Raw genomic sequence first — 16,746 nt, forward strand, 5'->3', positions numbered from 1 at the left:
AAAAAAAAAAAAAAAAAAAAAGAATTCTTTTTTGGGGGGAGACAGGGGGAGGGGAGAGACTCTGTCACCCAGGCTGGAGTGCAGTGGCACGATCTTGGCTCACTGCAACCTCTGCCTCCTAGGTTCAAGTGATTCTCCTGCTTAAGCCTCCCGAATAGCTGGGACTACAGGCGTGTGCCACCCCACTCAGCTATATTTTTGTATTTTTAGTAGAGATAGGGTTTCACAGTGTTGGCCAGCCTGATCTCGAACTCCTAACCTGAAGTGATCTGCCCGCCCTGGCCTCCCAAAGTGCGGGGATTACAGAAGTGAGCCACCATGCCTGGGCAAACTTTAAGAATTCTTATATGCAGTTTAATTTTACAGAGAGCCACATGGATACTCAAGAAAGTCTCCAGCTATCTGGATTCTTGGGTTACAAAGCTGGCCAACAACCAGATTAAACCATTGCATCACTCAGGTAAGTCTACACAAACACAGAGAGACTGGGTTGGCTGGAGGATCCATCACTTTATTTTCAGAAAAAGATGGCCAAAGAGGGGAAAAAATACAGAGGCATTCCCGCAGCACAGTGAAAACAATCAGCCATCCAAAAAGCTGAATCAAAAACAATGCCAACCAACTTTCACGCCCACACAGGTGAGGTTTCACTATGTAACAGCACATAAATGATAATCTAAATCCTAGAGAGAAAAGTAGATAGCACCTTGTGCTTTTCCTTGGCAGGTGGATGGCACAGGCTTGGAGACTTCCATGTCATCATCGCTTTTCCTCCTCTAACACAGGACTGGTTGGTTTCACCTGCAGGCAGTACTGACTTCAGGGCTTGTGGAGAGGAGATGGTTGTGCTGCAGTTCACTTGGTGACAATAAAGCACTTTGATATACTCAGCAGTCCCCAAATCTTCCAAGCAGGAGATCAGGTCCCACCCCGACTTCCCACATGGGCAAATCTGCAGCACAGACAACATAACGGCACAGCTGATCCATGAAGACAGACAGTGAATCAAGGCTGAGTTCCAGGCCAGTGACTTGTGTACCGGGGCAAGACGGAAATACCAGATAGGAAATATTAAATCCATTCCATTTTAGCTCACAAGGCTCAAATGCGCCTTCCAAAAACACCTAGAGGAATTTAGGATTCCATAAGGGACGTATTTTACAATGTAAGCCTCCAAGAACACAGACGAGGGACTCCAGGTGACCTATCCACCTCACTGCAAGAGATCAGGGTGAAGGATCCTTTGAAACAAAATACAGTCTCCTCTCACTTAACCCTGGACCATTAGAACCTCTAGGGCCTGTAACGAATATACCTTTACGAGGGACCAGCAGGCGGCAGAGCAGAGCTCAGGACTTGAGATGACTCCGTTGCTCAAAAGGTGAAGGAGAGGCTCTGACTTTTAAAACACAAAAAGACAGGACACAGGAGAGGCAAAGGCAAGGGGGCACCCAGGAGAAGCAGGAGAGGGACTGGTACATTTGCGGACACCAGGCCTGCTTATTCTGCATAGACAATATAACATGGCTGAGCTGCCCTGCAGAGCTTCAGAGAACTACATTGATTCACCTCTCAACCTGGGCAGGGCACACAAGGGACTGTTACGCAAGATGAAATGAGGATTATTTTGGTCAAATGTTCCAGAGAAAGAGGCAAAAGTGAAACAAAAGGAAGCTGGGAACCCCTGACACAAGACTAGCAGGTAGTTTCTGCCGCAAGCTGAACCTTATCAGCTTAACACACCCACACAGCAGCCCTGAGGGCATCAGTGAGTAGGAAGTACCTCCTTTGGGGTCCTCTTCCCCAAGAAGGCCTCTTCCTGGAGTCCCCCAGTCTGTCCTGGATCTCCATCATGAACAATGAGTGCTCCTCTGCACACCCCATATCAATGGCAGTGAAACCAATGAGACCAGCAGTTGAAGTCCTTCTGCCTGTGCTGACGCTGGAGTTGACACCAGAACAGTGACAGTCAAATTGAAGAGTCATCCAGGGAAGGAAAGAGAACGACTTCACTGGTTGCAAGCAAATAAACCTCTGAGATAGGTCTCCAGTTAATTTCCCCCAAAAGGTTTCCCAGTTGGGAGTCTGTTTTTAGAACCGAGAACCAGGAACTGAGTTACACACCCACATGTGCTTAGACGAGTAGGCGGGTGACTTTATTCACAAACTGCTCAAAAACACAGGCTGCAGAGAACAGAATTTGGACTGCCAAACTCACTGTACCCTCATATCACACTCTTCTTTGCTGCCCACCCTGGAGCATTTTGGCTGGGAGGCAAAACCCCAGTGCTATTACAGGCAGTCCCCATACCCCTCATTCCACACCCCCCCCCCCCCCCCCCCCAACCGGAACCCTTTTGCCCCCCTTCGAGTTAAACATCCTGTCCTGGTTTTCTGTGTTCCAATCAGTTCTCCAAACACATCCTCGACCTGAGACACAGACTTCAAGCCAGCCTGTGTTCTGTCAGGCTGCTGGTCGCCCTGGAGGGTGGAAGAGAAAAGGAAGAAGGTTCCAAATCATGTCACTCAAAACAAATCAGGCTTAATGCTCCTACTATGTTTATATTCTTTACATTAATAAAATGCAACAAAAGACTTGTTTGTCCTGGTTTTTAAAAAAACACAAAATGTGAGTTTTATGACCTTTTCTAGGAAACTCCTGAGGACTGTACCTTCTCTGCTTAAAGACTGTAGAGGCGACTGGTGTTCTCACGCAAGGCAGCCAAGGTGCGGGAGAGTGGCTGATCTTTGACCCTGGCAATCTCTCGGACCGTATGCAAGGCCAGGCCCGGGTGGGCATACTGGCAAAGGCTTTTGGGAACCTGGAAGACATCAAGCGGTCATAACATCATTGTGCCATTTGTGCACAGTCATAATCTAGAACTCCCTCCCTGTCCCTTCCCCAGCAAGGACCTCTTTGGGGCTGCCCTGTAGAGACCCCGTTACCTGCAGGTGCAGGGAGAGTCCTAGTCATGGGGGCTCTGGGTGAGCAGGGTCCCACGCTTCCTTGGACTACCCTCTACAGGGTAGGGCTTTGCACTGCCTGGAAGAGAGTGGTTACCCTTCAGCTTCTCAGCCCCCTAGACTTTAACAGCAAGGAGGCACCTACACAGCCCAGGATGGGACCTGGAAGTCACTGGGGCTCTGGCCCTGCCAACCTTCTAAGGGTGACCACCCACCTCCCCACCCTCTCCCTCCGGTGCCTCCCCTCAGCCTGAAGACCCCCTTACCTGGCGAGGGAGGAAATAGGGAGCATCCGTTTCTACGATGATTCTCTCCAGTGGGATCTGCCTCAGGGCTTCCCGGGCCTCCCAGGCGGAGGAGTAAGTCAGCACTGCCGTGAAGCCCACAGACATGTTGGGAAAGTACTTCAGTAGGGGCTCGATGACCGGGTAGCTGCCGGTGAAGCAATGCCTGGGGACAGAACTCCACATCAGGGCTGCTCACAGTCCCCTCTGTAGAAGCCCCCAGCTCCCACTAGACCCATCACCCCTTTTCAATGATTCCCAGAAATGGGAAGACTGCATCCTAGGGAAGGACTCCATAGTAAACACAGACAAGGGCCGGCTCCAACACAGGAAGCCCCGAGATGGCACTTGGTAAGTGATCAGAAATCACTCAGAGATCACCACGCACACCGCAGAATGCTCTGCAGTCACCTGAGATGACCACCACAGAGAACTGGGATAGGAAATGCTCCTAGCACTGAAGAGGAGCAAAATCAAGAACTGTGGCCCCTATGATGACAACGACAGCATATAAAAGATATGCCCATGTAGTCAAATGAACTGAAAGAAAACCTAACAAAACATTGGGGAGTCAAACTACAGGTGAATTTTCTTCTCTTAATCTGATACCTATTCATGTTCTTGGTGCCATATATATATAGTTACCAATCTGGAAATTCAGGGCCTCCTCCTGCAATACCACCTCGTTGGGTCAGCTTAGCCCTGGCCTACCAGCCACCATTACATTTCCTTCAAAGTTAGCCCAAAATGCAGCAATGAAAAACCAACCAACCAGAAAAGCCAACTGACTGCTTCATCATTGGTATGTGCCCAGCTGCGGGCCAGAGGCTTCACTCACTCTGCTTAGGTACCCAAAGGCCCTGACAGCCCCATCCCCCTTTTTCTGCCATCTGACAAGACCCAGTTTGGGTGCTAGAGTCCTTGTTATTCAGCCAACCCCTCTCAACCATCTTTAAGGAGCTGGCCAGGCATCACCTCCTGAGTCTTCTGGTTGGGCTATGATCATGGGCCCCTGCTCTGGCTCCCGCAGCACCTATGACCACCCAGTCCCACACACTATGTAGGCAGAAGCCACCATCCAACCTGTCTCCTGGCAGCACCTCCAGATGTCCCAAGAGGCAAGCCAATGCCCAGTACCTACACGTGGCAGGAGTTCATAAGTTCAGAGTCTACCAAACCGAACTGAAGAACCCCTAGATGCCATTCTGATAAAATATGACATTGATTTTCATAACTGGGGGGAAAGGAGCTTTCAAGTTCAAAATAGGAAAGAAAATGTCCTTTCAAGTACCCTAAGATGCTCTGTGTGCTGTCACCAAACCCCACAGCAACCTCTCAAGATGAGCAGTCCTCACTGCTGAGAACTGAGACTCCATTTCCACCCATCCCCAGGAGGAGGGCACGAAAGGCCCCTTGTGCTCACTGGTGATTTAGTGTTATTAGTTCAAACCATATGAAGTTACTATTTTGTGAGAAAAAAAAAAAAAAGGTCAAATATGATACATTTCAAATGGTTTAACCTAATAGTTAATTCCTTAGAAAAGATAGTGTATAGGCCGGGCGCAGAGGCTCATGCCTATAATCCCAGCACTTTGGGAGGCCGAGGCAGGCAGATCATGAGGTCAGGAGTTCAAGACCAGCCTGGCCAACATAGCAAAACCCTATCTCTACTAAAAATACAAAAATTAGCTGGGCGTGGTGGCATGTGCCGGTAATCCCAGCTACTCAAGAGACTGAGGCAGGAGAATTGCTTGAACCTGGGAGGCAGAAATTGCAGTGAGCCGAAATTGCACTACTACACTCCAGCCTGGGCAACAGGGTGAGACTCCGTCTCGGGAAAAAAAAAAAAGAATAGATAGTGTATAATGACAGAATACGATCACTGCTGTCCTCATCAACTTCTCATCTTTCCAACTAACGTCCTAGACGGAGGGAAGTGTTTCTTTCATTTGCCCGCTGAAGTTCCAGTCTTCTAACCTATGGATCTTGTAGTCAGGGGGCACAAACTTTTTCATGATGTCTAGCAGATCTTCGTCAGCTTCTCGGCAGTGGATCACCAAGGGCTTCTTTAGAGACACAGCCAGCTGTAGCTGTCTCTCAAATACCTAGAAGAGGACACAGCGACAACCCCTGTTGGTTAGCAGCACTTCAGAAGTCCATTACCTCTGGCACACCCGGTCCAGCAGGCACCCCCCACCATGTCTCCAACTCTTTTAACTGTATAATGTAATAATAATAGCTAATGATTATTGGGCACTTACAATAGAACCAGGTAGTGCCCAAAGTACTGCAGGTCTATCATAACCTGCAGTCCTCACAACCACCCTGAGGCAGGTGCTGCTGTCTGCGCAGTATGCAGTGAGGGCAAGTTAACTTGCAGTCAGCAGTTGTAGCACCAGGATCCAAACTTGAACCCTGGCAGTCCACACAGTAATCACTATATGATGCCAACCTGGGGTGGCAGGGGCAGGGCAGGGATCAAGAACATAAAGCACAAAGTTAACGTCCCTCACCTCACTGTCCCCACCTCCGCTCTCAAGAGATACCAACTTCCAGAACTCTCCCTATGCAGAGCTGTTAGGGATGGCGGGGCGTGGTGTTTATGTGTATCTCCAGCAAGGTGCCTGGCTCTCAGAAGGTGCTCAAATACTTGCTAAAGAAACAAACGCTACACTTATTTTCTACAACTTGTTGTTGTTGTTGTTTTTTTTTTTTTTTTGAGACCGAGTCCTGCTCTGTCGCCCAGGCTGGAGTGTAGTGGCGCGATTGCAGCTCACTGCAGCCTGCACCTCCTGGGTTCAAGCGATTCTCCTGCCTCAGCCTCCCGAGTAGCTGGTATGACAGGCAGGCACCACCTTGCCTGGCTAATTTTTGTATTTTTTTGTAGAGATGGGGTTTCGCCATGTTGGTCAGGCTGGTCTCAAACTCCTAACCTCAACTGATCTGCCCACTTCAGCCTCCCAAAGTGCTGGGATTACAGGCATGTGCCGCCGTGCCCGGCCAATTTGCTTCCTTTACTCAGTCAAAATCAGATATCCTCGCAGGTCAATAACTACAGATATACTTTACTCTTTATAACACTAGCCACTTCTAAATCTTCACTATTGTTAATTTAAATGAAAAAAGTAGGGTTAGGACTTGTTCTTTCCTCTAACGAGCCCAGGTTTAGAACAAAGAAAAGTATTAATTCACCAGGTGTGGTGGCTCACGCCTGTAATCCCAGCACTTTGGGAGGCCAAGTCGGGTTTGAGGTCAGGTGTTCAAGACAAGCCTGGCCAACATGGTGAAACCCTGTCTCTACTAAAAATACAAAAATTAGCTGGGCATGGTGGCAGGTGCCTATATTCCCAGCTACTTGGGTGGCTGAGGCACAAGAATCCCCTGAACCTGGGAGGCGGATGTTGCAGTGAGCTGAGATCGTGCCACTGCACTCCAGCCTGGACAGAGCAAGACTGTCTCAAAAAAAAAAAAAAAAAAAAAAGATTAATTCATTATAAGCAAATCACCTCATATTGTTTCCACGAGTAGTTTCTATAATTGTAGAACATAATTCGTGTTTATGTTTTTAGCATCAAACAATGAGATACTTTTGGTAATTTGGGTCAGGTGATAGTCACTTGAGAATGATATTTACAAGTCTAACACCTGTACTGCCTCTTCTCAAAATAGCAACACTAAGCCAATACCAATTCTGATGTAACTTTTGTTTAATCTGTGTTTTCAACGAAAGGAAAATGACCATAGACATCAAAATTATAGACTGCTTGGAAGAGGCTTTATTTAAAGGCTGGCCAGTTCCAGTATCAATAGGTGGCTGGAGCTCCTCCTATTTGCATCTGCTAAGCTGTTCATCTGTCCTCCCCTGACAGATGAAGGCAGGAGAGGTTTCAAGAGATTCCAATTCCAACATTTCATTCCTGCCTCTAAAAAATTATCCCTCGGAGTAGTGAAATAAACTATTAGAGCTTTAGGATAGAATATTACACAGCTGTTAAACATTTTTCAAAGTATAGTTGATGAATGGGAAAATTTCACAAGTGGCAAAGACACTTGAAATTATTTAATTTCCTAATTTCTTTTTTTTAACACAAGCACACACATCCAACCTACATTTCTTTGATCCTATGACAGGTGCTTGGAAGACAAGCCACTTTGCAATTGTTCCTTGCAATTTTATTGTCCCTTGCAATTTTCCAAGGGACAGTAACATTACATTTATAATGTTTCGTAAAACACATCCAGATTTCAAAAATGTTAAGAAGGAAGAAGAACTCATTAGAATGCAGGAACTTGTGGTTGGACAGGAGCTATTTGCAGCATTTGTCCTCACCAGGAACCCAGCCGAGAAAGAACAGGAGTGAAGGAGGTACAGATGAGTTATTACCCAGCATAATCATTCACTTCTACCTGCATAAGGCTGGGTTCCTAACTGATCCCTTATTTCCAGGGATTCCACAGTTAGTCTCTCCTGGGGATTGCCCCAGGCATCTCTTGCATATTTATTACCTTAATAATTAATTAATTCCTCTTTAACACGCGTAAAGAGATACAGCCTGGGTAGGGAAGGACAGTATACTCTCCCTGGCATCCCTCCCAGATGCTGACATGTGCAACCTACACACAAAGTCTTCAGGATCCAACTCTTATGAGTTACATAGTTAAATCTGTAAATACCACAGATCAACAAAGAAAACGTTAACAGTAATTTGCTCTAACCAGCAGAATAACTATAACTGCCCATTCTTTCCCTAGTTGTTTTGCTTCTCTATTTCCCAATCCTTCCAGAAAATTTTAGGTACAGCAACCAAACTCTCTTATAATGAACTGGGTCTAGCACCCTATCATCTTGGCCAGAGACATTCCTTCCACAGGTTTTTTTTTTTTTTTTTTTTAATGTAATAAAGACGCAGTCTCACTATGTTGCCTAGGCTCATCTTGAACTCCTAGGTTCAAGCAATTTCCTGCCTCAGGCTCCAAAAGTGTTGGGATTACAGGCGCGAGCCACCTCGCCCAGCCCTCTACAGGTTCTTCTTCCTCCCTTCACAAGATGAAACATTCAGCAGGACACATCAAGAACTTGCTAACTGCTCTTTTAGGTAAATGCAATTCTGCACTGACATCCAACCAGGTGCAGTTCCCAGTCACCACCATTCACCTCATTTGGGTGCCAAAATTTTTATTTACATCAAAACAGTGTCCACATCCCCCACCCAGCCTAGGAGTCTCTGGTGTTGACAAATATTTTCTATTCTTCCTCCCTTTTACAGGCAGCTTAGCCCTCCCCCAGCCAGCAATTCCTCAGACTCATTATCTTCCAGTCTTGAGTCGAATCTCACCAAGCCAAATGACATCTTCAAGACTGTGTTTATCACCCTGTGCCTATCACTTCTAGTTCAGTTTGTTGTGCAGGTCGCCCCATGGACCTTTAAGTGCAGACCTGAGACCCTGATAATTCTGTTATGTTTTGAGACAGGGTCTCACTCTGTCGCCCTGGCTGGAGCATAATCATGGGCCACTGCAGCCTCAACCTCCCAGGCTCAAGCAATCCTCCTGCCTCAGCCTCCTGAGTAGCTGGGACCCCAGGCATGTGCCATCACACTCAGCTAAATTTTTTTTTTTTTTTTTCTTTGCAGAGATGGGGTTTCGCCATGTTGGCCCAGGTTGGTCTCCAACTCCTGGCCTCAGGTGATCCGCCTGCCTCAGCCTCCCAAAGTGCTGGGATTACAGGAATAAGCCACCGCACCAAGCCATACCCAGCTCATTTTTGTATTTTTAGTAGAGATGGGGTTTCACCATGTTGGCCAGGCAGTCTCAAACTCCTGCCCTCAAGTGATCCACCCATCTTGGCCTCCCAAAGTGCTGGGATTATAGGTGTGATCCTGTAAATACAAAAAATTTAGCTGGGCATGGTGGCGGGAGTCTGTAATCCCAGCTACTCAGGAGGTTGAGGTGGGAGAATCGCCTGAACCCAGGAACCGGAGGCTGCAATGAGCCGATATCATGCGATTACACTCCAGTCTGGCCAACAAGAGCAAAACTCTGTCTCAAAAACAAAAAATTAGCCGGGTATGGTAGCAGGCACCTATAACCCCAGTTACTCAGGAGGCTAAGCCAGGAACATCACTTGAACCCAAGAGGTGGAGGTTGCACTGAGCTAAGATCATACCACTGCCCTCCAGCCTGGGTGACACAGCAAGACTCCATCTCAAAAAAAATTTTTTTTAATTAGCCAGGCATGGTGGTGTGCACCTGCAGTCCCAGCTACTTGGGAGGCTGAGTGGGAGGATCACTTGAGCTCAGGAGGTTGAGGCTGCAGTGAGCTATGGCTGCACTACTGAACTCCAGTGTGGGCAACAAAGACCTCATCTCTGGAAAAAAAAGAAAAGAAAAATTCTACAATACTACAACTCTTACCCTGCCAAAACACCATGCTCAAAAAATATTGGGAGGAAAAAAAATATTAACAGGGGCTGCGTGCAGCAGATCAGGCCTGTAATCCCAGTACTTTTTGGAGGCCAAGGCAGGTGGATTACTCGAGGTCAGGAGCTCAAGACTAGTCTAACAAACATGGTGAAACCCCACCTCTACTAAAAATACAAAAATTAGCCAGGCGAGGTGGCACACGCCTACAGTCCCAGCTACTCAGGAGGCTGAGGCAGGAGAATCACTTAAACCCAGGAGGCAGAGGCAGAGGCAGAGGCTGCAGTGAGCCGAGATCACGCCACTGCACTCCAGCCTGGGTGACAGAGTGAAATTCTATCTCCAAAAAAAGAAAAAAATATTAACAGAGTATTAGCCATGATCTCTGGTTGAATGGGAAATTATGCATTTTTTATTATTTTTCAAATATTCTACAATGGGTACATTTGGGAAAAAAAAAAAAAAAAGCTGGCCAGGCGCAAGTGGCTCATGCCTATAATCCCAGCACTTTAGGAGGCCAAGGCGGGTGGATCACCTGAGGTCAGGAGTTTGATACTAGCCTGGCCAACATAGGCTCTATTAAAAATACAAAAACTAGCCGAGTGTGGTGATTCACGCCTGTAATCCCAGCTACTTGGGAGGCTCATCGGGAAAACTGCTTGAACCCAGGAGGCGGAGGTTGCAGTGAGCTGAGATTGGACCACTGCACTCCACAGCCTGGGCAAAAGAGTAAGACTCCCGCTCAAAAACTAAATTAAGAAAACCTAAAGTTTATTGTTTCCTAAGAAAGAAAGAAAACAAATGTTTTGACGTTGATATTATCTATAAGCAGTCACAAAGCTGAACAGTAAGAAATAGCTGAACAGTAAGAAATAAAGCTGAACAGTAAGAAACAGCTTGTAAAGCATTTGACAAATTGGCATCTAGATGGTCTGGATGACGGCAAGCACACTGCATTTTCAGGCATTCTAAATTATTTAGTTCTAAAATTAGATAAACCCTTATTGTCAGGCCTCAACAACTAAAGGAAAATTAAAACTATAAGCAGACAAAAGAGAGCCTTGTTACCTTGTGCTGTTCTGGGACAGGCGTGGTGCACTTGTAAGAGTAATCCAAGCCCATTTCCCCGAATGCCACAGCCTTGGGGTGCCTTAAGGCTTGCAAAAGATTTCTTTCTTGACTCTCACTGTAGTAACGTGCAAAATGAGGGTGACAGCCAAAGGCCCCCCAGACCAGATCCTCTTTCAACAGCTCCTCCCACAGGCAATCTGTCAGGGTGCGAGGATCACAGAAGTCAGAGATGCAGCCCTGAAATTCCTTAGGGAAGGAGCTGCTGTAAATTTTTCTGAACTTTGTAAAAGTCCCTTGGAAAGACAGCTTGGAATAGAGCATGTCCAGGTGACAATGGGTGTCAATGAAGCCCTCCTCTAGGCTTGGCTCCAGGTGGCTCTTTGGCAGGGAGCTGGATGTGTACCCTCCACAAGGACGTGGAGGCATCTCCTCTTGGAAAGTTCTTTTCTCCTTCACCTCTCTTTCTTCTGAGATTCTGGAGAAGCGAAATGAACGAGAATTCTGGGACCAGCCTTCCTCTGAAGCCTCCACGTCTCTGGAGGTGTTTTGGACGCTCCCTGCAGAGTTAGGGGAATAATCACTCAGGTGGCTCCGGCTGCTCCTCCCAACCTGGGCTGCATCGTTGCTGTTGCTGCCTGTGGAGGGGTAGCTAGAAGGCTTGGGGCTGCTGGTCCAATAGCTGGCATAGTCACACCAAGGACTACTGTACAAATGAGGCGGGTACATGACATAGTCAGTGGTGAAGGAAGAAGGCTCTGGAATGGCTGAAGGTTTCAGTGAGACAGGTTCCTCCTGAGAGAATCTGACCGTGGAGATCTCCTCAACATCAGACCAGTCACTTCCAGAAGAGGGGTGCTCCATCACCACCTCCCTATCTTTATGCTGCAGAAAAGAAGACACACAACAGTGGGTTAGCTTTCCAATGTGAAGATGGCCTCCCAGGCTGTCATTCAGCTGAACATAAACCCTGGCTTGTTCTTCTGGCCATGGTGATGGCTTTGCATTGGCTCATTAGCTCACCCTGTCACCTGGTTTCCTTACAATTTCCAGAAATGTCCAGAACTGAGGCAGGTTACTGCTGTGAACAGCTGTATTGGGTTCAGGGAATAGGCCTGTGACCATGCCACTCCTAAAGGCAGTGCTCTATCTGCATCCCTTTCTCTTGAGAAAAACTGCTCTCTAGAACACACTCTGGATTGGAGATTTTAGAGAAAAGCAGTACCCAGCTTTTCCTCTCTAACACTGTCCTCAATATATTCAAAATGTAAAACTACACCAGCTGTGGCAGTTGTATTTTTTCTCAGACAGGGTCTTGCTCTGTTGCCCAGGCTGGAATGCGGTGGTGAGATCTCGACTCACTGAAGCCTTGAACTACTGGGCTCAAGTAATCCTCTTGCCTCAGCCACCCAAGTAGCTGGGACTACAGATGCGTACCACCACACCTGGCTAATTTCTTGTAGGTAGGGGGTCTCCCTATACTGCCCAGGCTAGTCTCAAACTCCTGGACTCAAGCAATCCTCCTGCCTTGGCCTCCCAAAGTGCTGAAATTACAGGCATAAGCCACCACACCTGGCCATTCTGAGTTTTTAAACGTGTCCCCAAATTATTTAACCCTTCTCCCCATTGAGAGTGGGGTCTATGACCCCTCTCCTTAATGTGGACCTACCTAGAGACTTACTTAGAGCCAACAGAATGCAACAGAAGTGAAGCTGTGTAACTTCCTAGGCCAGGTCAGAAGGGCCTTGTAGCTTCCATCTGGTTCACTCCACTTGCTCACTCTGGAGCAAACCAAGCACCATGTAAGAAGTCCGGCCACCCAAATGACATCCTGTTAGAGAGGCCACATGTAGGTGTGCCAGTTTACAGCCTGGCTGACTTCCTGACAGGTCAGCATCTGTGCACCATGTAAGTGAGCATCTCGGATGTCCAGCCCAGTCACACTCTCAGATGACGACAGCCCTCACCAATATCTGAAAGAAACTACATGGGACTCCCCAAGAAAGACTTGCCCAGTCTAGGCCTTTCCAAATTCCTGACCCAGTACTGAGAGCAAAAGAAAAGCTATTTTAAGCTACTAGCTAGTAATCATAACTGAAATAACCAGAGAAGGTAAGCTCCACGAGGTCAGGAATTTTTTTTTTTTTTTTTTTTCACTGATATCTCCCAAACACCTAGAACAGTGTCTGGCAGAAAATAAGTGCTCATGAATATTTGCTGAATTAATGTGTAGAAAAAATGGTGCCTGAACTTAGCTTCACATCTCCATCACCTGGGGAGCATTTTAAAAACAGATTTTTAAAGCCCATTCCACCCTGAGATATTGTGATTCAATAGGTCCAGGGTGGGGCCAAGCAATCTGCATTTAATTCTCCCTGGAATTGTGATGCAGACCAGGTTCGAGAAATACAGTATGCACATCAATATCAAGTCACACTGGAAACAAAACTTAAGTGCCATCATTTCTTAAAGCAGCCATCTATACCTGCCAATGCCAGAAGGCTTGAGCAAGAGGCCTTACAAAGTTCTCTTAATATTTTTATGAGTATATGTAATTCACATAATAAACATTCACAGCGAAAGAGCATTCTAGCTAATTACCTGATTAAAATGGAAAAAAACTGTTTATGTTGCCTGTACGAATATTTCATACCCCTATCTACACTGTAACAGGAAACAAGTATTAGTAACCAACACTTAAACGAATTACCCATTTCCCATTTTACACTTTCCTGCCTTAGACTTCTTGCAGTTACTGCTTGAATAGCAGAAACATCCAAACACGAATCTTTTCTAAAATGTAAGCTAACATAAATGTAGCACATTTTAAATTTAATCTGAACTCTTGAACCTGGGTGATAGGTACCTGGTGATTCAATACATTACTCTGTTTACTTTGAATGTTTGCAATTTCTCCTAAAACCTTTAAAAACTTATCTATAAGGGAGAACAACCCTTCGAAAACTATCTTGCTTATAACAGAAAATTTCTGTCAACCCACACAATAAAAAATCACAGTCTTGCCTAAGCTTGACATGGTTTTTGTGATTTTTTTTTTCCTGCTGAATTCTTTTTTCTTTTTTTTTTTTTTAAATGTATTATTATACCTTAAGTTCTAGGGTACATGTGCACAACATGCAGGTTTGTTACATATGCATCCATGTGCCATGTTGGTGTGCAGCACCCATTAACTCGTCATTTACATTAGGTATATCTCCTAATGCTATCCCTCCCTCCCTCCCCCGAACCCCACGACAGGCTCCAGTGTGTGATGTTCCCCTTCCTGTGTCCAAGTGTTCTCATTGTTCAATTCCCACCTATGAGTGAGAACATGCGGTGTTTGGTTTTCTGTCCTTGCGATAGTTTGCTCAGAATGATGGTTTCTAGCTTCATCCATGTCCCTACAAAGGACATGAACTCATTCTTTTTCATGGCTGCATAGTATTCAATGGTGTATATGTGCCACATTTTCTTAATCCAGTCTATCACGGATGGACATTTGGGTTGGTTCCAAGTCTTTGCTATTGTGAATAGTGCCGCAATAAACATACGTGTGTATGTGTCTTTATACCAGCATGATTTATAATCCTTTGGGTATATACCAGTAATGGGATGGCTGGGTCAAATGGTATTTCTAGTTCTAGATCCTTAAGGAATCGCCACACTATCTTCCACAATGGTTGAACTAGTTTACAGTCCCACCATCAGTGTAAAAGTGTTCCTATTTCTCCACATCCTCTCCAGAACCTGTTGGTTCCTGACTTTTTAATGATTGCCATTCTAACTGGTGTGAGACGGTATCTCATTGTGGTTTTGATTTGCATTTCTCCGATGGCCAGGGATGATGTACATTTTTCATGTGTCTGTTGGGTGCATAAATATCTTCTTTTGAGAAATGTCTGTTCATATCCTTCGCCCACTTTTTGATGGGGTTTTTTCTTGTAATTAGTTTAAGTTCTTTGTAGATTCTGGATATTAGCCCTTTGTCAGATGGGTAGATTGCAAAAATTTTCTCCCATTTTGTAGGCTGCCTGTTCACTCTGATGGTAGTTTCCTTTGATGTGCAGAACCTCTTTAGTTTAATTAGATCCCATTTGTCAGTTTTGGCTTTTGCTGCCATTGCTTTTGGTGTTTTAGACATGAAGTACTTGCCCATGCCTATGTCCTGAATGGTATTGCCTAGGTTTTCTTCTAGGGTTTTTATGGTTTTAGGTCTAACATTTAAGTCTTTAATCGAACTTGAATTAATTTTTGTATAAGGTGTAAGGAAGGGATCCAGTTTCAGCTTTCTACATAGGCTAGCCAGTTTTCCCAGCACCATTTATTAAATAGGGGATCCTTTCCCCATTTCTGATTGTTGTCAGGTTTGTCAAAGATCAGATGGTTACAGATATGTGGTATTATTTCTGAGGGCTCTGTTCTGTTCCATTGGTCTATATCTCTGTTTTGTTACCCGTACCATGCTGTTTTGGTTACTGTAGCCTTGTAGCATAGTTTGAAGTCAGGTAGCGTGATGCCTCTAGCTTTGTTCTTTTGGCTTAGGATTGTCTTGGCAATGGGGGCTCTTTTTTGGTTCCATATGAACTTTAAAGTAGTTATTTCCAATTCTGTGAAGAAAGTCATTGGTAGCTTGATGGGGATGGCATTGAATCTGTAAGTTACCTTGGGCAGTATGGCCATTTTCATGATATTGATTCTTCCTATCCATGAGCATGGAATGTTCTTCCATCTGTTTGTGTCCTCTTTTATTTCGTTGAGCAGTGGTTTGTAGTTCTCCTTGAAGAGTTCCTTCACATCACTTGTAAGTTGGATTCCTAGGTATTTTATTCTCCTAGAAGCAATTGTGAATGGGAGTTCACTCATGATTTGGCTCTCTGTTTTTCTGTTATTGATGTATAGGAATGCTTGTGATTTTTGTACATTGATTTTGTATCCTAAGACTTTGCTGAAGTTGCTTATCAGCCTAAGGAGATTTTGGGCTGAGACAATGGGGTTTTCTAAGTATACAATCATGTCATCTGCAAACAGGGACAATTTTACTTCCTCTTTTCCTAATTGAATACCCTTTATTTCTTTCTCCTGCCTGATTGCCCTGATCAGAACTTCCAACACTATGTTGAATAGGAGTGGTGAGAGAGGGCATCCCTGTCTTGTGCCAGTTTTCAAAGGGAATGCTTCCAGTTTTTGCCCATTCAGTATGATATTGGCTATGGGTTTGTCATAAATAGCTCTTATTATTTTGAGATACGTCCCATCAATACCTAATTTATTGAGAGTTTTTAGCATGAAGAGCTGCTGAATTTTGTCAAAGGCCTTTTCTGCATCTATTGACATAATCATGCAGTTTTTGTCTTTGGTTCTGTTTATATGATGGATTACATTTACTGATTTGCACATGTTGAACCAGCCTTGCATCCCAGGGATGAAGTCCACTTGATCATGGTAGACAAACTTTTTGATGTGCTGCTGGATTTGGTTTGCCAGTATTTTATTGAGGATTTTTGCATCGCTGTTCATCAGGGATACTGGTCTAAAATTATCTTTTTTTTGTTGTGTCTCTGCCAGGTTTTGGTATCAGGATGATGCTGGCCTCATAAAATGAGTTAGGGAGGATTCCCTCTTTTTCTATCGATTGGAATAGTTACAGAAGGAATCGTACCAGCTCTTCCTTGTACCTACAGTAGAATTCGGTTGTGAATCCGTCTCGTCCTGGACTTTTTTTGGTTGGTAGGCTATTAATTATTGCCTCAATTTCAGAGCCTGTTATTGGTCTATTCAGGGATTCAACTTCTTCCTGGTTTAGTCTTGGGAGGGTGTATGTGTCCAGGAATTTATCCATTTCTTCTAGATTTTCTAGTTTATTTGCGTAGAGGTGTTGATAGTATTCTCTGATGGTAGTCAGTATTTCTGTGGGAACAGTGGTGATAAACCCTTTATCATTTTTTATTGCGTCTATTTGATTCTTCTCTCTTATTCTTTATCGGTCTTGCTAGCAGTCTATCAATTTTGT

At 45.2% G+C, this 16,746-nt stretch overlaps 2 protein-coding genes across 4 annotated transcripts in view; both read right to left on the reverse strand.

Moving 5' to 3' along the window:
* The window catches only part of LOC116418709, an 11,898-nt gene extending 11,143 nt beyond the window's left edge, over positions 1–755 (reverse strand). For both annotated transcript variants that reach the window (XM_031935172.1, XM_031935171.1), the window contains exon 1: positions 707–755. In XM_031935172.1, coding sequence (XP_031791032.1) covers positions 707–755 — 49 coding nt within the window. The remainder of the gene's footprint in view (positions 1–706) is intronic.
* TATDN2 (TatD DNase domain containing 2) overlaps positions 491–16,746 on the reverse strand; it is a 41,437-nt gene continuing 25,181 nt past the window's right edge. Inside the window, exons 4-9 of one of the 2 annotated variants that reach the window (XR_002732977.2) lie at positions 10,737–11,621; positions 5,226–5,353; positions 3,231–3,414; positions 2,947–3,043; positions 2,673–2,822; positions 491–2,481 (exon numbers count right to left, since the gene is read on the reverse strand). Coding sequence is in view for 1 of the 2 variants with exons in the window: in XM_023218446.2 (XP_023074214.1) it covers positions 2,682–2,822; positions 3,231–3,414; positions 5,226–5,353; positions 10,737–11,621 (1,338 nt within the window). In the remaining variant the exon portion in view is untranslated. The remainder of the gene's footprint in view (positions 2,482–2,672; positions 2,823–2,946; positions 3,044–3,230; positions 3,415–5,225; positions 5,354–10,736; positions 11,622–16,746) is intronic. The other variant, XM_023218446.2, reaches the window with a different exon arrangement.

The sequence above is a fragment of the Piliocolobus tephrosceles genome, chromosome 2 (assembly GCF_002776525.5).
Source record: "Piliocolobus tephrosceles isolate RC106 chromosome 2, ASM277652v3, whole genome shotgun sequence".
Lineage (NCBI taxonomy): Eukaryota > Metazoa > Chordata > Mammalia > Primates > Cercopithecidae > Piliocolobus > Piliocolobus tephrosceles.